Source organism: Rhinopithecus roxellana, chromosome 3 (genome assembly GCF_007565055.1).
Source record: "Rhinopithecus roxellana isolate Shanxi Qingling chromosome 3, ASM756505v1, whole genome shotgun sequence".
NCBI classification, from domain to species: Eukaryota; Metazoa; Chordata; class Mammalia; order Primates; family Cercopithecidae; genus Rhinopithecus; species Rhinopithecus roxellana.
This window is the reverse complement of record NC_044551.1, coordinates 40,549,692-40,577,274: the sequence shown is the minus strand read 5'-3', so window position 1 is coordinate 40,577,274 and position 27,583 is coordinate 40,549,692. Positions and strand designations below refer to the sequence as shown.

Below are 27,583 nucleotides of genomic sequence, written 5' to 3'. Positions count from 1 at the left end.
TCAGAGCTCTAGAAACCAACAAGTGTACCCAAACCACAGCTATGTACCTCTTGCTTGCTGAAAGGATCCTGAGAGAAAAGCAAGACAAAGAAATACAGATGAGCTCTGCAAGCCCTAGAAATAGTAAGGCCCAGCTCAGGTAAGAAAAAAAAATCTTTGCTAATTTTAGTAAGCTTAAAGTTTTGAAATGGTAAACTTTTTTTTTGTTAATGCTTCCTAACTTTGTGAGGCTAGAGAGTACAAATAGTGATCCCAACTTTCTGACTCAGCTTCCCAATCTGTAAAATGGGAGTAATAATCCTCTCTACCTCATGGGATTGTGGTGAAAGACATGCAAATCAACAGATGTGAAGTACTTAGGACAGGGCTCCACGTGTTTGCTGCCATTGCTATAAATTTTCACCATCATTATTATCTTCAGGAATAAATGACTCCCCTTCTTCTCTCTTCCTTCCTCTACCTCTTCCTTCCTTTCTTCCTCTCTTCCAGCTCCTCCTCCTCTCTCCTCATCTTTCCACCTTTTTTCTGGCCATATTACTTTCCACTTAAAATCAAAGCATAAAAAGAGTTTGCTTTTTGAGCTCATCACTATGAAATTTATTTAGAATTTATCTTTATCCGCTTAGATATAGGTAATTTGTAGAACTGTAATAAAACTGAAGGGTATTCCCAATTCCTAATAAATCTCTATTTGTGCATCCAAATGTGTATATTTATTACTGTTAAAAGGTCTACATTATTATTATTGTGTTATTATTATTGAAAAAGATAAATGTATAATTATTGTTGTTATATTATTATTATTGAAAATTTATTATGAGAATAATTATTATTGTCTCTTAGGATTCTTTCAGCAAGAAAGAAATAAGTGGCTGTGATGTGGGTACACCTGTTGATTTCCAGGGCTCTGAGGAAAACAAAATTTACTTTTTACAAGAGGCATAATTGATCTAATGAAGCAAACAAAAAAATACTAGCAAACAAAATTCAATGACTTGGAATCTTTAAACTATGCAAAAAATACAAACTAGGTGTCAAAACGCCTAGTAATTACTTAGGTCACTCTTGACTCCTGAAATTCTAAAAGCAACTGCATAAAAATGTTCGTATCAGTGAGAAAAATCCAAAATGCTGATGGTAGCTGAGATGGATGTCAGTGTTAGATGGATAAGAAAAGGCAATGAGTAAAAAGGGAAAGATAAATGAAGCTTCCAAGGATGTGCAGATTATCCAAAAATTTAATTGCATGTCAGTGTTTATTTTTGTTAAACTGGCTTACTTGCTTCCATCAGAAGTAAGAAACGTAGATGAGGTCTGTGTTACATAAATGTGCACAGAAAAATTAGAAAAATCTTTGTTTTCAGATTCTCTTTGCATTTATTGGTAATTTAAGCACTAAAGAATTATTCATGTGTTAAGAATATGTCATCATTAACCTCTTTGAATGAAAGCAATGTATTCATTCATCCATTTAAAAAGTAATGCTTGCCAAGTACTTAGTCTGACCAGGCACTGTGCTGGCTAGGCAATGGGGGCATAACTTCCACAAGGCTCACATTCCCTACCCACTCTCTTACAGCTGGCCTGCCGTGAGATATACCTCAAGAGTACTCCAGAGAATTCCACAAGGCCCAGAAATATGTAAGCATTTAGGAACTTTCTACAGTGAAAATACACAATGAACACTGAGGATAGAAGCAACAGCTAAGATTACTTTTTATAAACTGTACAGTGTGGGTCACGGCTCATTGTGATGAGGCAGGCCAAGGCATGAGATTGCAGAGAAAGAGCCCAAGGTAATATTCAAGAGTACACTTACTTCTTAGGGGGGCTTCTTCAGCTGAGTACCAGATAAAAAGATAGCTTGTGTTGAAGCAGTATACTGTAAGACTAAGGTGTGTCTTAAACTCAGGAATCACCCTCAGAACAAAGAGCTGCTCATAATGAGAGCAGCAGGCGAGACCTAAGACTTGTTGAGGGATCAGCAGGTTCTAGTCTCCTACTTTCTTCCCTATGTAAGGTATGTGGTTGCTAGTGGATGGGCAAACTGGAGTTATCTGAACCATTAAAATTCCCCTCTTTGGATTTATAATTGAATATACATTAATTAAATAGTTTTGTATGACTCCATTGTCATTATTTGTATAATTGTTTATTTAAGCTTAGAACAGTCAGTCAATTGTGGTGGGAGATATGAACAGCTTTTTATCCACTTGAAAATGCCAAATTGTTTTCTACATATTCCTAAAGTGAAGGTCCCCAGCATGTGTAGCAAGTGTCCTGTTTGTCGTTCCTTGTTTAGTTCATCTAAGTGTCTGTGGGTATATCTGCAAAAACTCATAAGGCACCTGAAAAACTATAGAAATCTGTGCTTAAACCAAAATTAAGAACCTGGGTTTATTTTAGTAAATCTTTCTCTCCAGTTTTCTAGAAACATCTTAAAGATATACATCCTTTATACAGACCTAACCTTCTCAGGAACCACACACTCCCACTGAGTGTTGCATGTGATAGTTTGCCCTACTGCAGAGGTCCATCTGTAAGTCCAACCTGCAGCTTCCTGCCCCCCCAGGTCACGTATCTAGGTCAGATCACTCATCCAGGCCAGGAAAGCCCTCCCAATGGGAACCTGCTTTTTAGTTGTCCAGAGTACACCTTCTTGCTCTCATATTCAACTGTATCGTTCAACATGTTATATAACTTTCACTTTTCATGTGAGAAAATGTTTCATATTTTCATAGAGAGTACCTCATGGAAGTTAATCATCATTGAAACAAACAACTGTGCCTTTGCTTTGTGTTGTCCTTGATTTCAAACTTCTTCAGTTATTGAAAAATGATTGGGCTGGGCGTAGTGGCTCATGCCTGTAATCTCAGCACTTTGGGAGGCTGATGTGGGCAGATCACCTGAGGTCAGGAGTTTGAGACCAGCCTGGCCAATGTGGTAAAACCCTGTCTCTACTAAAAATACAAAAATTAGCCGGGCGTGGTGGCACATACCTGTAATCCCAGCTACTCTGGAGGCTGAGGCAGGAGAATTGCTTGAACCTGGGAGGTGGAGGCTGCAGCGAGCCAAGATCATGCCATTGCACTCCGGCCTGGGTGACAAAAGCAAAACTCCATATCAAAAAAAAAAAAAAAAAAATGGCTTTGGTTTTTAAATATCCAAGTATGGACAGGCCAAAGGTCTCCCTAGATTCAATTGAAAGAAGATGACACCAATATATATTATAATCAAACTGTCAAAAATTAAAGAGAATTTTGAGAGCAAGAGAAAAGAAGCAAGTAACAGACAAAGGAGTTCCAATTACAGGCCAGGAAAGAGTGGGATGATATATTTAAAGTGCTGAAGGTGAAAATCTTTGCCAAATAAGAATACTTTAACTGGCAAACTGTCCTTCAGAAACAAAGAAGATATAATGGCTTTCCCAGACAAACAAAAGCTGAGGGAGTTTATCATCACCAGACCCATGTTACAAAAAAATGCTAAAGGGAATTATTCAAGCTAAAGGAAAAGGACACTAATTAGTAACATGAAAACATATGAAAGTATAAAAAAACTAGTGAAAGTGAGAACACAGTAGAAGTCAAAATGCCCTAATATTGTCATGGTGGTGTGTAAATCACCTATATCTTTAGTATAAAAGTTAAAAGATAAAATTATTAAAAATAATAACAGCAATATCATCACTGCAATAATTTAAGGACTACACAATACAAAAAGATGTAAATATGATATCAAGAACAACATGTGGGAGGGGGCAGTAAAAGATTAGAGTTTTTTAATGTGATCAAAGATAAGTTGTTATCCAGTTAAAATAGCGTAATCAGTGTAAGATGTTTTATATAAGCCTTAGGAAAACCACAAAGCGAAAACCTATATTACTTATACGAAAGATAAAAAGTAAGGAATCAGCCAGGCACAGTGGCTCACCTTGTAATCCCAGCACTTTGGGAGGCCGAAGTGGCCCGGATCACTTCAGCCCAGGAGTTACTGACTGCCTGAGAAACATAACGAAAGACTGTCTCTGCAAAAAATACAAAAATTACGCAGGTGTGGTGGTACCCACCTGTAGTCCCAGCTATTCAGGAGGCTGAGGTAGGAGACTCACCTGAATCTGCGAAGTCGAGGCTGCAGTGAGCCATGATCATGACATTGAGCTCCAGCTTGGGTGACAGAATGAGGCCCTGTCTCAGGAAAAAAAAAAAAAAAAAAAAGGAAAAGAAAGTAAAAGAAAAAAGAAAAAGAATCAATGTTTGCTGTAGAGAAAATCACCTAACCACTAAAAAAGATAGCAAGAGAGGAAGAAAGGAAAAAAGAATCTACAGAACAACCAGAAAATAATTAACAAAATGATAATACTAACTTCTTACTTATCAATAATTATCTTGAATGTAAGGAGATTAAACTCTTCAATAAAAAGAGAGAGTGAATAAATGATTTCTTTAAGTGACCCAACTATATGCTGGTAAAAGAGACTCACCTCAAATTGAAAAGAAATAAGTTAATTGAATCTAAATTAACATCTAAATTGAAAAGAAATAAGTTAAAATGTGCCTGTTTGCAGACACATGATATTATATGTAGAAAATATTAAAAGACTCCAACAAAAAAACTGTTAGAAAAATAAACAAATTCAATAAAATTGCAGGATACACAATCAACAATTGTACAAAAATCAGTAGCATTTCTGCACACTAATAGTAGCTAGCTAAAAAAAAGAAATTTAAAAAAATAAAACAGCCCTTGGGAAGTATTTCGAAGAGGTTGGAAAGTTCACCTGCTGCTTGATATGGGTACCTTTGCAATGACATGTTATATAGATGAGTGCCATGGTCTGAAATTCTGCAGATAAGACATAATCATTGTCTTTTTGTAAATAATCATATATGATCCGAGAGCCCTGGACAAGAAATCTCTGATAGAAAGCAATAGAAGGGAGACTGTAACTTTAAATATATAAGTGGAAATGCTACAAAGGAAAAGTGAAAATGAGGTTTCCCAAATTATGCTACTGCTTTATAACTTTAAATAATATGAAGATCCTTTTCCAAGAGACAAAGTTCTCATGGGAATAATTTGAACTATTATTTTAAAATATAAAGTAGGTTGCATTTTTCATATTCAATTCTTTCAATAAAGTAATTTTCACTTCTGATGGTACATTGTTAATTTTTGCTCTATTTGCAAAGTAAATTTTATATTCTCATTTCTTTCATTGTGGTATAATGAACACATAGTGAAGTGCAAACATTTTAAGTGTATTGCTTGATGAGTTTTATGAAATGTGTGACCATATCAAAATATACAACATTTCTAGCACATGATAAATTTCTTTCGTGTCCCTTTGTAGATAACCCACCCACTGAGGCAGAAACCATTCCAATTTTTTTTGCAACACAGACTAATTTTGCCTATTTCAGAACCTAGAATAAATGAGGTCACATGCATTGTTTATCAATTTTAGGCCAGTTCCACACAATCTTGAAATGATAGCTTTATGGAATGTATTGAAATTAGGTAGTAAGTTCTCCAATTTATTCTTCCTATTTAAGATTGTTTTCACTACTTTAAGTCCTTTGTATATCCATATGAATTTTAGAATCAGTTTGTCAAATTCATTTTTTTAACTTTTATTTTAGGTTTGGTAGTACATGTAAAGGTTTCTTACATAGGTAAACTCGTATCATGGGGGTTTGTTGTACAGATTATTTCATCACCCAGGTATTAAGCCTAGTACCAATAGTTATTTTTTCTGTTTCTCTCCCTTCTCTCAACCTCCACCCTCAAGTAGACTCCAGTGTCTGTTGTTCTATTCTTAGTGTTTATGAGTTATCATCATTTAGCTCCCACTTATAAGTGAGAACAAGTGGTATTTGGATTTCTGTTCCTGCAGTTAGTTTGCTAAGGACAATGACCTCCAGCTCCATCCATGCCCCTGCAAAAGACATGATCTCATTCTTTTTTTATGGTGACATAGTATCACCATTCCACTCATATATTTTCTGTGGTGTATATATACCACATTTCTTTATCCAATCTGTCATCGATGGGCATTTAGGTTGATTCCATGTCTTTGTTATTGTGAATAGAGTTGCAATGAACATTTGAATGCATATATCTTTACAATAGAATGATTTATATTCCTCTGGGTATATACCCAGTAATGGGATTGCTGGTTTGAATGGTAGTTTTGCTTTTAGCTCTTTGAAGAATCACCATACTGCTCCCCACAACAGTCAAACTAATTTACACTTTCACCAACAGTGTATAAATGTTCTTTTTTCTCCACAACCTTGCCAGCATTTGTAATTTTTTGGCTTTTTAGTAATAGCCATTTTAACTGGTATGAGATGTTATCTCATTGTGGTTTTGATTTGCACTTCTCTAATGATCAGTGATATTTAGCTTTTTAAAATATGATTGTTGGCCACATGTATGTCTTATTTTGAAGTGTCCATTCATGTCCTTTGTCCACTTTTTAAATGGCATTGTTTATTTTTCTCTTGTAAATTTAAGCTCCTTATAGATGTTGGCTGTTAGACCTTTGTCAGGCTCATAGTTCGCAAATACTTTCTCCCATCCTGTAGGTTATCTGTTTACTCTGTTGATGGTTTCTTTTGCTGTGCAGAAACTCTTTAGTTTAATTAGATCCCATTTGTCAACTTTCACGTTCATCACGATTGCTTTTGGTGTCTTTGTCATTAAATCTTTGCCTGTTCCTATATCCAGGATGGTATTGCCTAGGTTGTCTTCCAGAACTTTTATAGTTTTGGGTTTAATGTTTAAGTCTTTAATCCATCCTGAGTTGATTTTTGTATATGGTGTAAGAAAGGGGTCCAGCTTCAATCTTCTTTATATGGATAGCCAATTACTAACCCAGCACCATTTATTGAATAGGGAGTCTTTTCCCCATTGTTTTTATCAGCTTTGCTGAAGATCAGAGGGTCCCAGGTGTGCAGCCTTATTTTTGGGCTCTCTATCCTGTTCCATTGGTCTATGTGCCTGTTTTTGTACTAGTACCATGCCATTTTGGTTACTGTAGCACTGTAGTATAGCTTGAAGTCAGGTAACATAATGCCTCCAGCTTTGTTCTTTTTGTGTAGGATTGCCTTGGCTACTTGAGATCTTTTTGGCTTCCATTTGAATTTTAAAATTGTTTTTTAACAATAGTTCTGTGAGGAATATCCTTGGTAGTTAGGTAGGAATAGCACTGAATCTGTTATTTGGTTTGGGAAGTATGCCCACTTTAATGATATTATTTTTATCCATGAGCATAGGATGTTTTTTCATTTGCTTGTGTCTTCTCTGATTTCTTTGAGCAATGTTTTGTAATTCTCATTGTAGAGATCATTCACCTCTCTGGTTAGCTGTATTCCTAGGTATTTTATTATTTTTATGGCACTGTGAAAGGTATTACCTTCCTGATTTGGCTCTTGGCTTGGCTGTTTTTGGTGCATAGGAATGCTGGTGATTTTTGTAAATTGATTTTGCATCCTGAAACTTTGCTAAAGTTGTTTATTAGCTAAAGAAGCTTTTGAGCTGAGACTATGGGGTTTCTCAGATATAGAACCATGCTATCTGCAAACAGAGATACTTTTACTTCTTCCCTTCCTCTTTGGATGCTCTTTATTTCTGTTACCTGATTGCTCTGGCTAGGGTTTCCAATACTGTTGAAGAGCGGTGAGAGAGGGCATCCTTGTCTTGTGCCAGTTTTCAAGAAAAATGCCTCCAGCTTTTACCCATGCAGTATGATGCTGGCTGTGTGTTTGTCATAGATGGTTCTTAGTATTTTGAGGTATGTTTCCTCAATATCTATTTTATGGAGAGTTTTTAACATGAAAGGGTGTTGAATGTCATTGAAAGCATTTTCTTCATCTACTGAGATAATCATGTGGTTTTTGTCTTTAGTTCCATTTATGTGATGAATCACATTTATTTATTTGCTTATGTTGAAGCAAACTCACATCCCAGGAATGAAGCCTACTTGATTGTGGTGTATTAGCTTTTTGATGTGCTGCTGGATTTGGTTTGCAAGTATTTTGTTTAGGATTTTTGCATCAATATTTATCAATATTGGCCTAACATTTTCTTTTTTTGTTTTGTATCTGCCAAGTTTTGGTATCAGAATGATGCTGATTTTACAGAATGAATTGGGGAGGAGCCCCTCATCCTCAGTTTTTTGGAATAGTTTGAGTAGGAATGGTACCAGCTCTTCATTGTACATATGGTAGAATTCACCTGTGAATCCATGAGGTCCTAGGCTTTTTTTGATTGGTAGGCTACTTATTACTGATTCAATTTCAGAGCTCATTATTGGTCTGTTCAGGAAATCAATTTTTTCCTGGTTCAATCTTCGGAGCATGTATATGTCTAGGAATTTACCCATCTCTTCTAGGATTTTTTAGTTTGTGTGCATAGAGATGTTCACAGTAGTTTCTGATGGTTATTCTTATTCCTATGGGGTTAGAGGTAACATTCTCCTCATCATTGCTAATCGTGTTTATTTCAACGTTTCCTCTTTTTTTCTTTATTAGTCTAGCTAGTGACCTATCTTTCTTATCAATTTTTTCAAGAAAACCAACTCCTGGATTTATTGATCGTATGAATGATTTTTTTGTGTCTTGGTTTCCTTCAGTTCAGCTCTGATTTTGGTTATTTCTTGTCTTTTGATAGCTTTGGAGTGGATTTGTTCTTATTTCTCTAATTTTTTCAGTTACGATGTTAGGTTGTTAATTTGAGATCTTTCTAATGTTTTGATGTGGGCATTTAGTGCTATGAATTCCCCTCTTAACACTGCACAAGAGTTCTGAATTAGGTTGAGCTGGCTGAAATGACAGGAATGCAATTTAGAATATGGACAGGAACAAAGATCATAAAGATTCAGGAGAACAACAAAACCCAATCCAAGAAAACTAAGAATCAAAATAAAACAATACAGGAGTGGAAGGATGAAATGGCTGCTATAAAACAGAACTTAATGGATCTGACAGCGCTGAATAACACAATACAAGAATTTCACAATGCAATCACAAGTATTAACAACAGAATATACCAAGCAGAGGAAAGAATCTCAGAACTTGAAAACTGGTTCTCTGAAATGAGACAGTCAGACAACAATGAATAGGAAAGAATTAAAAGGAATGAACAAAACCTCCAAGAAGTATGGAATTGCATAAAGAGTCTAAATCTATGAATCATTGGCATTCCTAAAGGGAGGAAGCAAACAACTTGGAAAATGCATTTCAGGCTATCATCCATGAAAACTTCCCCAACCTTGCTAGAGAGGCTAACAATTAAATTCAGGAACTACAGAGAACTCCTGCAAGATTCTACAGAAGATGATCATCACCAAGACCCATAATAGTCAGGTTTCTCAAGGTCAAAATGAAAAAAAAATGTTAAAAGTAGCTAGAGAGAAATGACAGGTCACCTACAAAGAAATCTTCATCAGGCTAACAGTGGACCTCTCAGCTGAAATCTCACAAGCCAGGAAAGATTTGGACCTGCCTCACAAGAGATCTTGAAAGGAGCACTAACTATAGAGAGGAAAGACTTCCACCAGCGAATACAAAAGCACACTTAAATACACAGACCAGTAAAAGTATAAACAAACCACACAAACAAGCCGCATAATAACCAGCTAAGAGCACAATGACACACATCAATAATAACCTGAATGTAAATAGGCCAAGTGCCCCCACTTAAAAGGCACAGAGTGGCAAGCTGGATAAAAAAGAAAGACCCAATGGTATGCTGTCTTCAAGAGCATATCACACATAATGACATCCATAGTCTCAAAACAAAGGGATGGAGGGAATTCACCAAGCAAATGAAAAACAGAAAAAAGCAGGGATTGCAATTCTAATTTCAGACAAACTAAAAAAAAAAAAAAAAAAAAAGCAGACTTTAAATCAGCAAAGATTTAAAAAGACAAAGAAGGGCATTACATAATGGTGAAGGGTTCAATTCAACAAGAAGGCCTAACTATCCTAAATATAAATGCAGCCAACACAAAGAAAGCAAGTTCTTAGAGACCTACAAAGAGACATAGACTCCCACATAATAAAAGCAGGAGACTTTAACACTCCACTGACATTGTTAGATAGATATTGAGGCATAAAATTAACAAAGATATTTAGGACTCAAACTCAACATTGGACCAAATGGATCTGATAGACCTCTACAAAACTCTCCACCCAAAAACAACAGAATATACATTCTTCTCATTGCCACATGGCACACACTCTTAAAATCGACCACATAATTTGACATAAAACAATCCTTGGAAAATGCAAAAGAATCAAAATTATACCAAACACACTCTCAGACCACAGTGTAACAAAAATAGGAGTCAAGACTAAGAAAATCACTCAAAACCACGAAAATTAACATGGTTCTGAATGACTATGGGATAAATAATGAAATTATGGCAGAAACCAAGGAGTTCTTTGAAACTAATGAAAACAAAGACACAACATACCAGAATCTCTGGGACACAGCTAAGGCAGTTTGTTGAATTTTACACAAAAAATATTGGCTGATATTTTGAAAGAGATTGTGTTAAATCTATGAACCAATTTGGGGAGAATTAATATTTTAACAACATTGAGCCTTCCAACCAATAAACTAGATCTATTTCTCTATTTTGGTCCTTCTAAATTTCTTTCAGCAATGTTCTATAATTGTCACATATTTTATTATGTCTATTCATATTTAATATTTAAATGTTATTGCAAGTAGTACTTTTTTCTTTTCTTTTCTTTTCTTTTGAGATGGAGTCTCGCTCAGTCACCCAGGCTGGAGTGCAGTGGTGTGATCTCGGCTTACTGCAAGCTCCACCTCCTGTGTTCATGCCATTCTCCTGCCTCAGCCTCCCGACTAGCTGGGACTACAGGTGCCTGCCACTACGCCCAGCTAATTTTTTTTTTTTTTGTATTGTTAGTAGAGACAGGGGTTTCACCATGTTAGCCATGATGGTCTCGATTTCCTGACCTTGTGATCCATCTGTCTTGGCCTCCTAAAGTGCTGGGATTACAGATGTGAGCCACTGCCCGTGGCCTGCAAGTAGTATTGTTTTTAAATTTCAATTTCTGATTGTTTATTGTGGAGTTTTGACTATTGATTTTGTATGCTAAGATCTTACTAATCTCAAATATTAGTTGTTAGTATATTTTTTTCAAGATTTAAAATTTTTTACATACATGACTGTATTAGTTCGTTTTCATGCTGCTGACAAAGACATACCCAAGACTGTGCTATTTACAAAAGGATAAGGTTTAATGGACTCACAATTCCACATGGCTGGGGAGGCCTCACAATCATGGCAGAAGGTGAAAAGCACATTTCACATGGTGCCAGACAAGAGAAGAGAACTTGTGCAGGGAAACTCCCCCTTTATAAAACCATCAGAGCTCATGAGACTTATTTACTATCACAAGAATAGCACAGGAATGACCTGCTCTCATGATTCAATTACCTCTCACTAGGTCCCTACCACAACATGTGGGAATTGTGAGAGCTACAACTCAAGATGAGATTTGGGTGGGGACACAGTCAAACCGTATCAATGAGCATATCATCTGTCAATAGAGTTTTACTTCTTTTTTTCCATACCAAATGCCATTTTTTTGGCTATTGTACTGCCTTGAACCTCCAGTATATTGATCAATAGAAATGACAGAGAAGACATCCTTGCTTTGCTCTTTATTAAAAAAAAAAAAAACTCAGTCTTTCACTATATGATATTAACTTCCTTTTGATCTATTGAAGAAGTTAGTTCCTTTTTAGATGATTTTTGTCAAATACTTTCTTTCATCTTTTGAGATAATAATATGGTTTCCCTTTTTGTTTGCTAATGTGGTGACTTACATTGACTGATTTTCAAATGTTAATCTAACCTTGCATTTCTGAGAGAAAACCCACTTAGGTCTTGATATATTATCCCTTTTATATAATGTGACATTCAATTTGCTAAAATTTTGTTTAGACTTTTGCATTAATATTTATAAGGGATATTGGTCTGTAGTTTTCTTTTCTTTTTTTTTTTTTTTTTTTTTTTTTTTTTTTTTTTGAGACGGAGTCTTGCTCTGCCGCCCAGGCTGGAGTGCAGTGGCCAGATCTCAGCTCACTGCAAGCTCCGCCTCCCGGGTTCACGCCATTCTCCTGTCTCAGCCTCCCGAGTAGCTGGGACTACAGGCGCCCGCCTCGTCGCCCGGCTAGTTTTTTGTATTTTTTTAGTAGAGACGGGGTTTCACCGTATTAGCCAGGATGGTCTCGATCTCCTGACCTCATGATCCGCCCGTCTCGGCCTCCCAAAGTGCTGGGATTACAGGCTTGAGCCACCGCGCCCGGCTTATTTTCTTATAATATCTTCTGGTTTTGTATCATGGTGATGCTGACCTAATATAATGAATTGGGAACTATCCCTTCCTCTTCAATTTTGTGGAAAAGCTTGTATAGAGTTTGAATTGCTGCCTCTTTAAATGTTGTTTGATTTGAGACAGTTCACCAGTGAAGGTCTATGATCCTGAATTTGATAAGGTTTTACACTACACATTGAATTTTAAAAATTGATACAGGACTATGTTAATATCTATTTATTCTTGATTGAGCTGTGGTAGCTTGTATCTTTCAAAGGATTTATCCACTTCATCTGTTATCAAGTTTATTGGTATTAAGATGTTCATAATCTTCCCTTATTATTTTTTGGATGTCTGTAAAGTCTGTAGTAATGTCACTTCTCTCATTTCTGATTTGAATAATTGTGTCCTCTCTTTTTTTCCTGAGTCTGACATATCTTCTTAAAAAGCCAGCTTTTGATGTATTTTCTTTTTTCTGTTTAATTTATGCTTTGAACAGATCATTCTGCTGTTTATAATGCATTTCATTTTTTCCTGCTCCTATCTTCTTAAGGTGGAAACTGATTCATTGGTTTGAGACTTTTCCTTTCTAATGCATTCCTTTAGCACTTTAAATTTCTCTTTAAGTATTACTTTAGAGGCATTTCACAAATGTTGATATGTTGTGTTTTTATTTTCATTGAGTTCAAAATACTTCATTTCCTTTTTGATTCATTCTTTGACCAATGGGTTATTTAGAAGTGTGTTATTTAGTTTCCATATATTTGGTATTTTCCAGATACTTTTATGTTATTTATCTCTAATGTAATTTATTTCTAATGAATTACATTAGAATCACATGAGAATGAATCACTTTAACTTTTAAATTTATTGCTCTGTCTTGGTAAATGTTTTACATGGTGTTAAAAATGTGTATTGTACCATTTTGGGGTGAGATGTTCTACAAATGTCAACTAGGTCAAATTGGTTGATTTTGCTGTTCAAGTCTACCTACTATAACTTTACTAATTGTCTATCTTCTCATTCTCTCAATTAGTGAGAATGTATTGAAATTTCTAACTGTAATTATGGATTTACCTATTTTTCCTTTGAAGTTTTATTAGTTATTGCTTCATGTATGGCGAAGCTCTGCTATTAAGTGCATAAGTATTTAGGATTATGTTCTCATGATAAACTGATTCTTTTATCACTATGAACTGGTCTTTTAAAAATCTGTTATTATTTATACTGAAATATATTTTTATCTGATATTAATATAGGCCCACCACATTTCTTTTGATTTGTGTTATCATGGTATATCTTTTTTCTATTCTTTTACTTTAAACTCATTTGTGTCTTTACATTTAGTGTGTTTTTTGTAGGTGGCATATAGTCTCTGTGTTTTTATCTAATATGACAATCTCTTCCCCTAATTGGTGTCTTTAGATCATCTGTTTAATCTGAGTATTTATATCATTAGATTAAGACTATCATTTTGTTTTCTATTTGTTTTTTGTTTGACAGGCACTGATTTGCCCTGTCTCTGGCAGCTGTAATTGTGTATGGTATGACACTTTTCAGGCAGCCATATCCATGAACACGCTGAGATTTTCCATAGATGTGTAATTTCAAAGCAGTGTTAGACATTAAATCAAGCTTCCTGTTGGTCTTCTCAACAACAAAATCCAGGGCCAGGATCTTTTAATTTTTCTGGCAAACTAGCAAAAAAAGAGTATCATCAACCAGAACGTAACTCCCAAGGGACTAAATTTCTATACTTTCCAATCCTAGAGGGTCAAAGCTCAGGGCATTCACTGAATATTTAGCATCAATCACATCCCCAGTGTTCTGTAGATAAGAATCCTCTTAACTAATTTAAAGATCCAACATGATTATCATAGGTCTGTATTCCCAATAAACTATCTCACTGCCAGGACGTATGAGAGGTCATTTTTGAACACTAAAACATAAAGATTAAGATTAAATTTTTTATTAAATGGTGACTTTAAATGTTTTTATGGAGTTTTTTTTTTTTTTTTCAACATTAAAGTTTGGCTAATAATAGGAGCATCTGCATGCAAGCATCATGTATCATGGAACCAATTCAGAAAACAGTGTGGAAGATAATTGTGTGAATTACAGAAGGGAAAGGGAGGCAGGAGAGGCAGCATAACATAATTGTTAATTGTGAAGACTCTAGAATCAGAATACCTGAGTTTTAATTAATCTCTCCAAATTATTTAGATATTTTGCAAAACCTGCTTATTAGGTCTAGTAATATTTTGTGCAGTTTTTGAGATCTTCTACATAGAAGGATATGTTGTCTACAAATAACAACACTTTTATTTCTTCCTTTCCAGGTTGCAGGCCCACTCCCTACTTTGCTTTGCTTATTGCACTGGCTAAATTCACCAGTATGTTAACCAGAAAGAGTCAAGTAAATATTCTTGCCTTTTTTCCAGCCATTAAATATGATGTTTACTGTAGGTTTTCTATCTACGCCCTTTAACTATTTGAGGAGGCTGCCCTTTATTCCCAGTTTACTTAAAGGTTTATTATTTTTTTCAATCTACATTTTTTTTGAGACAGGGTCTCATTCTGTCACCCAGGCTGGAGTGCAGTGGTGCAACCACTGCAGCCTTGAGCTCCTGGGCTCCAGGTGTCCTCCCACCTTGTCTTCCTACAGTATGGGGATTACAAAAGTGAGCCATAATTTTCTTGTTTTGTTGTTCCTATTGTGTGTGTTTTCCTATTTCTTCATCTTCTCTTACTTTTATTATGTCCTTTTTACTTTTTTAGCATTAGATCACAGCGTTTTTTTATTCTAACCTATTGAGACTGTTGCTTAGGTATTTTCAGGCTTTCTTTTTTTTTGTCTGATATATACTTACTGCTACACATTTTCCTCTATTATAGGTTTAGGCAGAATAAATTTTGTGAATAGTATGCAGTAAATTTGTTTTTTCTTTGTTTTACCCATTTGGATAACTGAGTCAGAGGCATTATTGAAATGGTGAGTTTCCTCCCATTGTTCTAGAATGCTAACTTTGTCATAATCCAAGTGTCTGCAGGTAATTATCAGTTTTCAGATTCTCTTTTACCATTGATCTACATGACTACTCATGTAATACCACATTGTCTTAATTACCACTGTTTTATAAGAAGTCTAATTAAGTTATCCAAATTTGTTCTTCAAAAGTGTCTTCGCTACTCTTGCCTTGGAGCATTTCTGTATATAATTTTAGAACCAAATTATAAGATCTTTTAAAACAAGGTTTTTGAGGTTTTGATATAAGGTTCATTGACTATTGTGAAAAACTGATGTAATTGTGTTGAGGAGTGAAGAATATGACTAATCACACATATTAGATACACTGTTGGGGCAACCATAAGATGCACAGATAAAAAAAAATATAAAGAACAGACCGTCAGAGTAAGCCTGATAAAAGAATTATGCAAAACAAGACATCAGAGTAAGCTTGATGTAACTATTGATGAAAACTAGGTATCTGCCATTTACCAACAGGCGGGAAGCTTAGTTCCACACAACTGTAGCTTTAGTTCCATATAAATAGAGCTAAAAATCCACTAGAGTTTTATAGCCATGTGCTAGCTACCCACATGCTACATAGTATTTTTATTTCAGTTATTCAACAATAAAATTAGCAGATCCATTTTCTGAATGGGCTTGCTCTTTTGGATTTCTCTTTTCCCACTCCAACAATATATAAATCACCTGGGATGTAGGGGGAACAACATCTTTAATATTGAGTTCCCACATCCCTGTCCAGTGAATGGCATCTTTAATACTCAGTTCCCACATCCCTGTCCAGCGTGCCCTCTACTCTACAGTCATTCTCAACTAGAGGAGCCCCATGTTTTCACAATAGACAGTTCAGCCAAGCAGGAAGGGGATCAAGTGGATAGGAAATCAAGCAGGAAATACGTGCAGATGCTGTGTTTATCACACAGGCATTCTCATACTTGCCAAGTATGCTCTCCTGCAGGTCACTTCCAGCAAGGGTGCTCATCTAAAAATGCTTATCGGGGAATGGATGGAATGACAGAAAGTATAGTAGGAGGTATCTTAGAGACCTCCAGTTCTCAAGGCTATGCAGGCATTACTTCTCCCCCCAAGAGTCTTCCCCTGTAAGTTTTCAAGGAAAACAGTTGGGGCTTCAGGAAAAGGATCACAAAGAAGTGAAGAGACATTAGGCAGGGTCTTTATGTGCAATCACCATGGTTTATATAAGTATATGAAAATAAATGCAAGTATTAAAAAACATAACCTTAACATAGTAAAAATAAGGCCACCAGGATCAGAAGACAGTAAAATGAGCCACTAATAGGGATGAATAATCAAAAGCAGAGTGTCCAGAGGGAAAAGCAAGTTCAGATGTGGTTTTTACACATTAGTCTTAGCATCTAATGCTTCAAGATAGAGAGTAAAGATTTAAAAAGTACTAATATTAACTGAAAATGAGCTCTGCATTGTATTTGTACTTACGGATAAAAAATACTCAGGGGAAGTATGTTTGCCTCAAGTCACACAATCTGTGAGTCACTGAGCCAGGATTAAACCCAAGACCATCTGGCCTCAGTGCCAATGTTTTTCAGCTCCAAGTTCCCAGTTGGGAAGAATAAAAGGGAGACCTGCTCAAAATGCATCAATCTCAAGGTCCTTCCAGAGAAGCAGGTCAACTTATATGCTTGAGATGGGAAAATGCATACAGATCAACTTTACTGAATCTGATCAACCTATCGTTCCATTTTCTGTACAAGACCTTTACATGTAGCTTTAGGGGTCATGCTCAAGCCCCTTCTTAAAATAGCGTATAGGTTTTATTTTGTTGTTTACTCAAGTTTTCTTCCATGTCTTTTATAGAAAATTACTTTATGGCCATAATTATGCCAAGTTAATATTAGCAGTTTCACAATGGCTGATTATCATAATGTAGTATAAGGAATATGCAACTTGACAATATTCTGTATGCTTAACTTGCTGCACTGATCACTGAGTTCATAACTTTAAAATCTTTACATGCCATATTAAAAATGTTCTTCATTTACATAACTATTTTCCATCATCTTTGCTGGAAAAGTTAGGCATCACCAAACTAGAAACAGATTCCCTTAAAAATTTTTATCTATTGGGATATTGTCCCCAAGCTTATCAAATTAATTGGGTTTCTAGTAATTATTAAGGCTTGAGCTAATTCTAAGGCTTTTCTGTGGCCAGTTCATTATGATTTTACCACTGTATGAATTCTCTGGTGTACAGTTAGTTGTGACTTCTGGATGAAGGCCTTCCCACATATAGCACATTGATAGGGTCTTTCCCCAGTATGAATCCTCTGATGTAAAACAAGGTCTGACTTCTGAGAAAAGGCCTTTCCACATTCAGCACATATGTAAGGTTTCTCTCCTGTATGAATTCGCTGGTGTCCCGGAAGGTGAGACTTCTGAGAGAAGGCTTTCCCACATTCAGTACATATATAAGGTTTTTCTCCTGTGTGAATTCTCTGATGTCCAATGAGATGTGACTTCTGGCAGAAGGCTTTGCCACATTCACTACACTTATAGGGTTTTTCTCCAGTATGTGTTCTCTGATGTATGATGAGCTGTGATTTGCGGGAGAATGTCTTCCCACATTCAGTACATTCATAAGGTTTTTCCCCAGTATGAACTAACTGATGTGTAATGAGTTCTGTCTTCCTGCTGAAGGCTTCCTCACATTGAGCACATTTGTAGGGTTTCTCACCAGTGTGAATTCTTTTATGTATAATGAGGTGGGACTTCTCACAGAAGGCTTTCCCACATTCGGTACACTCATATGGTTTCTCTCCAGTATGAGCTCTATGGTGTATAATCAGCTGTGACTTCTGGGAAAAGGCCTTCCCACACTCTCTACATTCATAGGGTTTTTCCCCAGTATGTATTCTCTGATGTATAATGAGGGGTGATTTCTGGGAGAAGGCTTTCCCGCATTCACTACATTCATAGGGTTTTTCCCCAGTGTGAACTCTCTGATGTATAATAAGGGATGATTTCTGAGAGAAGGCTTTTCCACATTCAGAACAATCATAAGGTTTCTCCCCAGTATGAGTTCTCTGATGTACAACAAGATGAAACTTCTCACTGAAGGCTTTTCCGCATGCACCACAATCATATGGTTTCTTTCCAGTATGAATTCTTTGATGTACAATGAGCTGTGACTTCTTAGCAAAGGCTTTTCCACATGTAACACATACACAAGTTTTCTCTTTAGTTTCCACATTCTGATACTGAATAAGGGATTGTGTATTTCTAAAAACGTTTCCATACTGATTATCATCAAAAGGTATTACTCCATTGTGAATCTTCTCAAGATTAGAATTGGGCTCACTCTGGCTAGATGATTTCCTACCTCCAAAACTCTGATCAATTTTTTTTCTTGAATTGCTCTTATAACAACTCGGTAGGTCAATATTTGGTTTTAAGTTCTTTTTCAAAGCATCATATTTATGGAATCTCTGTATTGATGTACCTGCTTCTATGCACTCTTGAAATATTTTCCCCAGTGGATTATATTTATGCCCTGATGTCTCAGTCACTGTTTTGCTGTTAACAAATGTGACCTGCCTGAAGAGTTTGTCTTGATTCTCTAGAATTCTCTGCAGCTGACCATCACCTTGACAGACTTTTAAAATGGAGCACAATGAACCATCCTTTGTGACTCCTTTCAGTATCTTATGATGGAAGGAAACTGTCCCCAAAATACATGACTGGGAGTTGTGAAGGTTACTCTTCCTGTCTAAAAGAAGAAAAGATACAATTTAAGAGTCATCACAAGAGTCAATTAACAGAGGGTAAAGAAGTAGAACAAATGGATGATCCAACATAGTAGATGAACTCACAAAAAAGGATGGAAACAGGTCATCTCAGAAGACAGTACAGCATATAGTGTTATCAGGTGAAGAGATAGACAAGAATGTTAAACAGAAATATTCATGTAAAAACTAAACTTAAAAGCAATGAAAAAGTGTCAGGGGTCTCATCACTGCCTTTTTATTATTCTTTTAGCATCTTTCACTTCTGCTTTCTAAATAGAAACCCCTTTTCACTTTTTAATTTCATTTGTATTATAAACCATGTGCTACACATTTTTATTATCCTACCATCACTCTAAAGAAACAAGGTATCTTCTGTATACAAAATACTTTAACTCTCTTCCATCTATTTTCCTAACAACTAACACAAATAATGGAAAAATTCAATATCCTGCTGCAGATTCAGTATCAGAGTCAAACGGAGAATACAGATGTAAATTCCACTACTCCCAATAAACTACTTTCTATACATGTCAAGTAAAACTAGTAAAGTTCTCCCAGAAAAGCTATATCTTCCTGACCCTAGTTTTGTTCATATACTCTCTCCAACACTGTTTGCTTGCCTTCACCCTCTTCCTTTAGCCTCAGCAGCATTTATGTCATTCAGAGCAGTTACAGTTGCATGCTCTAAAAAATGTCTCTCAAATACTCCCACATCTCTTTAGACTCTAATTTTCTCTGAACTTTTAAAACAGTAACTGCATTTGACATTTAATTTAGTACAGTCATTTACCTGGGAATCTTGCCTTTTAAAGTACAGCTTATGTTCTTAAAAGGAATTTGCCTTTTATTGCCTTTAAAACTCTTTCAGAAAAGACAGTAAATATAAATATATATATACACACACGAGACAGGATCAACAAAAAATAGGACTCCTCTGAAAGGCTCCACAATTACTTGTTGAGTGACTACTAAATTCTCAGCATAGAAGCAAAGAATAGGAGATTTCGATAAGGATAGAAACATAAACCTCAGGCACCAATCAATTAAAAAAATACACATAAATTGATATTTTACTTCCCTTGTCTCCCATCTGCCTGATATTCATCTGGATAGATCCAATTTGATATGTCTCTCTTTATGATCCATGGCTCTTCTCCTTGTTCCAACTTGGAGATGACATCTGGTTTAGAAACTGGATACCCTATTAAACAGAAATTACAGAGGATTGAAATTGACTTTACCTAAGGAAAAAGAAAAGGTGCAGTTTCAGATGGTCTACAATGAAGCTGTCCAGTTAGCCCTCAACAAAGGCATAACCTCCATTTGCAAAGGTATGAAGGTCATAAAAGTCATGACATACGTCAGGAACAACCTAATCACAGCAACTGGTAAGGAAAGGCACTTTATTGGACAACTCTGAGTTATTTGGGGAAGCCATCCTTACCCATTGAGACCAGGTGGCTGTAGTTCTCCAGCATCACATCCCTGTACAGGGTCCTCTGAGCAGGGTCAAGTTGCTGCCACTCCTCCTGGGTGAAATCCACAGCCACATCCTTGAATGATACTAACCCCTGTAACAGCAAATTCCTGTTCAATCTGAAGTGATCATTCTCATAATTTCTACTGTAATGTGCACAACTACACCCACATCTAGCTTTGTATCATAGTTTTTGGGAAAAACAAAATAAAATCCTGTTTTTAGCAAGCAGAGCCAGGCATATGAAGAGAAAAAAAGAGGTAAACCATAAAATGCCTACCTAATACATACAGTAATTTCATACGTTTCAAAGGCAGCACCCAAATAACCGGGAGGAAGATGGATTATTGGATGAATAGTATTGAAACAATGAATAGTAAATAGGAAAGGAATAATGTTGAAGAAATATTATGGGTTGAGTTGTATCTTCTGAATATTTATATGTTGAAGTCCTAACCCCCAGTACCTCAAAATGTGATATGACTTGGAAACAGGGTCATTGCAGATATACCTAGCTATATGAAGTATTTAGGGTGAAACTAAATCTAATATGATCTGTGTCCTTATCCAAAGGGGGAAATTTGAACACAAAGACATGCATAGAGGGAAGATAATGCAAAGAGTAAAAACAAGATAGTTATAAAGAAGCTAAGAAAAGAGGCATGAAACAAATACATCCCTCACAGTCCTGAAGAACAACCTTGATTTTGGACTTCTAGTCTCCAGAACTATGAGACTAAATTTCTATTGTTTAAGCCACCCAGTTTGTGGTACTTTGTCATAGCAGTCCTAGCAAACCAATACACTATATAATACCTGGGAAAAAAGAATAAATTCTGATGGAATAAAAATTTTAACTCTAAAAAGTACTAAAGACCATAAAAGTAACAAAATAAGACATGGGAGAATTTTAATTAATGATTATAGAGCAGAAATGCCCTTTGCAAGTACATTTTTTTTTTAAAAAAAGAAAAGCTACATTTAGAGAATCACAGAATGTCAGAGCTCTAGAAGATCATTAATCTAATATCTTTATTTCATAGGAAAATGATCTTAGCTTCCCCCCAATTTAATAGCTGTCTTATATACACACAATAGCTAGTAATAGAATGAATATACCAATTACAGTAGCAACAAAAAATAAGGAATCCCGAATGATAAACTCAACAAAAATGTGTAGAAAACATTAACGAAGAAACCACAACAAATTAGTGACATAACATCAAAAAAGAAATTGGGTAAAAGTAGAGTTATAAAATGTTTCTGGAGGGAAAATTGACTATTTTAATTATGTGCCCATTATCCTCACAATAGTTGTTAACTAATAGCAGAAACTAATCTAATAGTGATCTGTATTATTTTAAATAAATTGTTCAGACTTTTTTCCTAAATATTCCATTATTACCAAACACCACTTTCAGAATGAAAATGATTATTTCAAATGTCAACACTGCCTACTTAAAAGCCTCCTTTTTTTTCTTCCTTGCTAACACAGTCTCATCTCTCTCATCTCAAATCTCAAGTTTTCTCTCATCCCACACCAATTCCATATTCACTCTGTCAAGCTGCCAAACACATAGTTGTCTGTGACAATCCTATTAATTTTCCTATTTTACATATAAGAAAACTGAGGATTACAGTGGTTAAGTAAATATTTGCCAAAGATTACATACTAAATATATGATTGATGAACTCTCATATCTGCAAGATTTATTCTCACTCAATAGTCTAGTTCTTGACTACTGCAGTCCAAACTGCCTCCTTGATACTGTAAACATGATCTTTTATATTTTATCACTTCAATACCAACCTTAGTCGACCTTTCTATGAAGCACTTTCCATTTTAGTTTTAAAATTCCTAGCCTTCCTAAAATCACTCTGCCCTACTTTTACAAACGCTGCTTCCTGTCCTCAGCCTACTTCCCTCATGAGCCAAAGTTCAATAATCATTTAAGCCTATTACCTACTTCCTTAGAAATCTGGTTGTTCCCCACTCTCTGCTATAACAGTACCTGCTCCCATGTCTGCTACAGAACTTTTATGTGTTAATGTTGGTTTCCACATCTCTTTTTTCTCTGCAGTCCTCCCAGAAGAAAACTATACCTAAATCTGCTCAGGATATTCAACAGCTAGCCAGTGCATATGACATAAACTGGGTACTTAAGAAATGTTTGTTAAAAAGAAATGAATAATGATTATAAAGGAAAAACAAAAACTTATGTTTAGTTAAAAACTGTTTTGTGTATTAGTCTACATTTTTTTAATCTGAAGAAAAGTAACATAAGACAATAAATCTGGAATACAGAGGAAATCCATTCTGAGAGGTAAATTCATAGATGTTATCATTCTAACATTCTGATTTTGCTTTATTAATGATACCCAAGTGCTTCAATATAATAAGTAGGTATAAATTTCTTAATTTTGAGAAAAATATAGTACACAATCAGTGGAAAATTATACTTTTGTCAACTAGAAACCATTTTTACAGCTCGGGTCCCTGCAGAAATGGAAGTACAATTAAGAGATGGAAGAAATGAAAGGGAAGTAGGTGTTACAGGCTGAAAAGGAGGATATGTATAAAAATGACTTCACTTCTGGATGGTAGGGAACTAATATACAGCCCTCTTCCTGAAGGAAGAAGCAATTAATCAACTAATTAGCCACAGCAGTTGGATGTATTGGGCTAATTAAAAAATCCATCCTTCTTCAAAGCAGTGTTGTGTAACAGAAATATAAAGCTAACCAGATAGTAAGTTTACATTTTCTAGGAACCACATTCAAAAAATTATTTTCAATAATATATATTTATTCCAATATATTACTCAAAATATTGCTTCAACATGTAATCAATCCTTAAATCTACTAGTGAGTTTTTTGGAAATATAACTTTGAAATCTGGTATGGACTTAACACAACATGTCTCAATTCAAACTAGCCAATTCCAAGTGTTCAGTAACCACATTTGACTGATGGCTACTATATTAGACAGCACAGCTCTCAAGCAAAGCTACTGAAATCCAAAAACAAAAACAACAAAAAAGTCTTTTTTGCAACAGAACTCTAAACTCTACTGTAAAATATACATAAGGACTCCTAATGCAAAAGCTGACTTCAAGATTTGACAATGATAATGATACTGATGATATAATAACAGCTGATACTTCAATACAGTATAAACCATGCCCCAGTTATAGTTTCAAGCATGGTTTTTACTCAATTCTCACAACAACCCTATAAGGATTATAATCTCTATCTGTAAGATGAAGAAACAATCCCAGACAACCAGGCCACAAGGAAATATTATGCATCTGATAAAATAATAAAGGAGAATTCTATGTACTGATATGGAAAGATATTCTAAATGTATACAAAAGAGCTTTATATTGGACAGTAAGTTAAAAATCAAGTTGCAGAACAAAATGTTTACCATAACATTCTTTTTCCAAAAGAAAAGTGTATGAAAATAAGACATCCTCACACATTTGTACTTTTACACTGTAAACAGTTAATCACAGTTATATTCGTATCAAAAAAGGTTTGGAAGGTTAGAAGCAATGGTTAACACTGATTATCGTGGTAGAAAGTGAGTTAAAAGGTCTCTTTGTTTTAAATTTTTATCTTTTATATAATTTTAAATGTTTATATGCCAACGCTGGCAGAAAGAAAAAATAATACAAACTTTTAAAAATGGGAGAGCAAAGAAGGAACAGCCTTGAACTTGACAGTAATCCTACAAATTCTGAAAGCACAGCAAAAGATACGGAGCATCAGAGACCTTTGCCCTCCAAAGATTTGCCAGATAAATAAAATTTAAGAATGGCTTTTTTTGAGAGAAATATATAGTTTAGAAAAACATTCAAAATGTGCCTATCTTACGTTAATGAATTTATCTGTGGATAAAGCTGGACAATAGGAAGCATCTGTAATTAGTTTGTTCCTCGAAAGCAGAGGTCAACAAATTTTTTCAGTAAAGTTTATATTTTTGGCATTCCAGGCCATACAGTTTCTGTTGTAACTACTCATCTCTGCCATTGTAGTTAGAAAAAAGCTATAGAAAACATGTAAACAAACAGCATGGCTGTGCTCCAATAAAGCTTTGTTTATAAAAACAGTTGGAGAATGGGATTCGGCCCATGGATAAATAATTTGCCATCCTCCACTCAAGAATAAGGTTGAAGGAGTTTGGCTAGACATTATGATACATCCCCTCTAAAAAGATCATTTTAAGACACCACTACAAGAAACTTACTGTGGCATTTACCAAAGGAGTGTTGGTGAGGACACTGTGCACTCCACCTCCTAGAGTAAAAGCCAAAAAGGAATTTTTTTTTTAGTCTTATATGGCAAGAAATATTTTCTTACCATGAGAAATTTATCTTTCTCTTTAGGGAAATGCAAATCGTGTAACTCATGATGTCTGCAAGAAAGATCAGAACAATTAGTACATTAATTTATAAAAATGGTTTCCAGCCAGGTTTTTTACACATTACCTAGCAACGCTTTTGAGGTCTTGATCTTTATTGTTACCACCTTTTCCTTAATCCAGATTTTAGCTATCTTTACTTTCCATTTGATTGTATGAAAAACCAAAGAAGAATTTTTTTTTAAAAAACAGCAACTCACCTGGGACTTCATCATTTTTTGCTCTTTTCCAAAAGGCCAGATGACTGAAAAAGCAAAACTGGTGATCAGAATGTTTTTCATAGACCAAACCCAGACTGCAGCTTTCACATTCACCAGTCTAGCAACAACTAACACCAGAAGTCAGGTAGCTAATGGGCTATCCTGTGGGATAAGATTGTTTGAGCCTAACAGAAGGATCAGCAAGCACCATGTGGAGGAGGGATCATTCTTTACTCCTCTTGTACTTATGATATGATCACATAGAAGTTGACCAAGGTTTATAATTGGATAGATGTGAAGATATGTTTCCAGCTGATTTACTAACAACTTATTGTTCCCCCTGGGAATCAGCAATTCTATTTATATAAGATTTTCATGAGGCAATAATCATGGATAGCTATATAAAGATATAAGTGAAGATGGAGCTCCTTGGCAATAAGAATGGGAATGACCAAATGGAAAACTGAGGCATGCATTCCCTATTCCTAAAAAGAACCAGCAGCTGAATTCCAACAATCTTCCAAGAACTCTCTTATATTTTCCCCCAACTCAGAAAACTCTTGCTAAATCAATGTGCATGAACTCAAAGGTTAATTTTAATGTTTTCTGTTTAAATTTGTATTGCTCTTTTTCAACAGCGCTATTGTCTGCATACAAAAACGGTGATAGGTTGGAATCACTGAAAAAAAGAGAATATACCACAATACAGGAAGGTACATACCTGGTAAACTTTCCTCAGTCCCAGGACAAGTCATGCAGACAGAGCTGAACTAGCCCAGAGGAAGTGGGGGCTCCCATGATAGAGAGATTATTTTATAGGGAGTATCCCAGGCTATATCAAAAGAGATCTAGAAGGAAACAAAAGAAACAGTCATACTCATCTCTGGACACTCAGCAGATGCTCAATAAATGTCTCTTGAATAAAATATAAAATGATTTCAACAAACTGAGAAAGTGGAGGACTGAAATCAAACTTTTTATTATGATTCTATCAGTTTTGATTTGTTTGGTCTTGTTGGGGGTACCATCAGAAATGCTTAGGGGGCAATGGTAGACTATGAAAAGATGTGAAAAGGGGTTGACCTTAAAGAACTCAGCTGCCTATGACCTGTGGAAATTTAACGTAAGTAAAGGCCTTCCCCAGTAAAATGTGGCTAACCACCACAACACCGTGGCCCCATTACTGTCCCCATCTAAATCTCGGAATTCTCAAGCCTAGCAATTATGTACCCTACTGAACTCCCCCATGTCCATCACATCACTGAACACATGGATGTCCCCATCATTTAGTCCATAGCCTCCCATCACTGATTCCTCAGAGCCCCGTAAATCACTGAACCCAGTTAAACCCACCAGTCAGTCCACCTGCACGCCATTCCTGACCCCATAGACACCCCCTCACTTCTCACTTCCCAGTTACTAATCACATCGTGGACTCCCACATAAATCCAACACTAATCCCACCTACTTCCCCCACGAGTGACTTCATAAACCTACTACTGACCCTCACGTGCTCCTCTCCTCCCATTACCAATACCACAGACTCACCCTTCACCGCACACATCCCGCCTCTGACTCCCAGCTGGATTATCAGGTCCCAAAACCCCCATCACAGCATAATGGGAACCGCTGTCACATCCATATTGGCAAACTCTCCTGCTTCCTGTCCGGGAGCACACCACCAGGCTCCCTAGGCTGCGTTGTTCCGTACGGGGCGGTTTTGCCCGTTCCGCATCTTCAGAGGCTTTGTTCAGGAAACAACATGGCTGCTCCCTGGGGCTGTTTCCGCATGGGGCCGCCATCTTGAGAGCCCGGTCGTCTCCGTACTAGCGGAGGATTCGCCCGGTGCTGAGCCCGAGAGTGGGCTGTACCAACGCGGCAGGGAAGGAAGGGGAAGACGATACGGAAAGGCGGACTACGAAAGGAGCAGTAAGGTGCACACTTTTGCAGACAGATTTTACAAGGAGAATTGAAGAGGAAGTTGGAGTGAACCTTCCTCTACTGGAAGCATGCTTCTGACGAAAGGGGAGGAATTTTAAATGGTACCATGGACGTGTTTGTGCATGGTACAGCCCCATGCCGGGAGATTCGATTTGCTGAGAGGGGAAGCGTGGAATGGTGCGGTCCTCTCCAGGGAGATTCCACTGTGGGAGAGAGGGACAAAATCTGGGGGCTGAACAATCACTGTGAACTGTAATTATGCCAATAACAACGGTAAGGAATCCTTATAAGGGAAATTGATATTGCAGTAATAAGTAATAACAGGTCGACTGAAGGAAAAAGGGAAATTAAGAGGCAGGGAAGAAGAGACCGAGGCACAAAGAGAGGGA

General features: G+C 36.2%; 2 protein-coding genes and 1 long non-coding RNA gene across 5 annotated transcripts in view; 1 reads left to right on the top strand and 2 right to left on the bottom strand.

Moving 5' to 3' along the window:
• Positions 1 to 1,645, top strand: part of IRGM (immunity related GTPase M) — a 36,653-nt gene extending 35,008 nt beyond the window's left edge. Inside the window, 1 exon segment of the mRNA XM_010373688.2 lies at positions 1,580 to 1,645. Within this exon segment, the coding sequence (XP_010371990.2) occupies positions 1,580 to 1,645 (66 nt within the window).
• Positions 1,646 to 3,047: 1,402 nt separating this feature from the next.
• LOC115896523 lies at positions 3,048 to 4,153 on the bottom strand. Its single transcript, XR_004056432.1, has 3 exons — positions 4,112 to 4,153; positions 3,934 to 4,027; positions 3,048 to 3,097 (listed from the first exon to the last, which is right to left on the bottom strand). It is a non-coding gene; the product is annotated as an uncharacterized LOC115896523 (long non-coding RNA).
• A 12,411-nt stretch (positions 4,154 to 16,564) lies between these two features.
• ZNF300 (zinc finger protein 300) lies at positions 16,565 to 27,097 on the bottom strand. Of its 3 annotated transcripts, none has more exons than XM_030927736.1 (6): positions 26,802 to 27,097; positions 25,975 to 26,101; positions 25,254 to 25,297; positions 20,598 to 20,724; positions 19,238 to 20,354; positions 16,565 to 19,130 (listed from the first exon to the last, which is right to left on the bottom strand). In XM_030927736.1, the coding sequence occupies exons 5-6, from the start codon at positions 19,258 to 19,260 to the stop codon at positions 17,585 to 17,587; spliced, it is 1,569 nt and encodes a 522-aa protein (XP_030783596.1). In that variant the 5' UTR covers positions 19,261 to 20,354; positions 20,598 to 20,724; positions 25,254 to 25,297; positions 25,975 to 26,101; positions 26,802 to 27,097; the 3' UTR covers positions 16,565 to 17,584. The 3 variants fall into 3 exon arrangements, with proteins under 3 accessions (XP_030783596.1, XP_030783594.1, XP_030783595.1); XM_030927734.1 differs by having other exon boundaries at positions 16,565 to 19,134; positions 20,232 to 20,354; XM_030927735.1 differs by lacking the exon at positions 26,802 to 27,097 and adding an exon at positions 24,993 to 25,047 and having other exon boundaries at positions 16,565 to 19,134; positions 20,232 to 20,354; positions 25,975 to 26,066.
• Between the last annotated feature and the right edge of the window lie 486 nt (positions 27,098 to 27,583).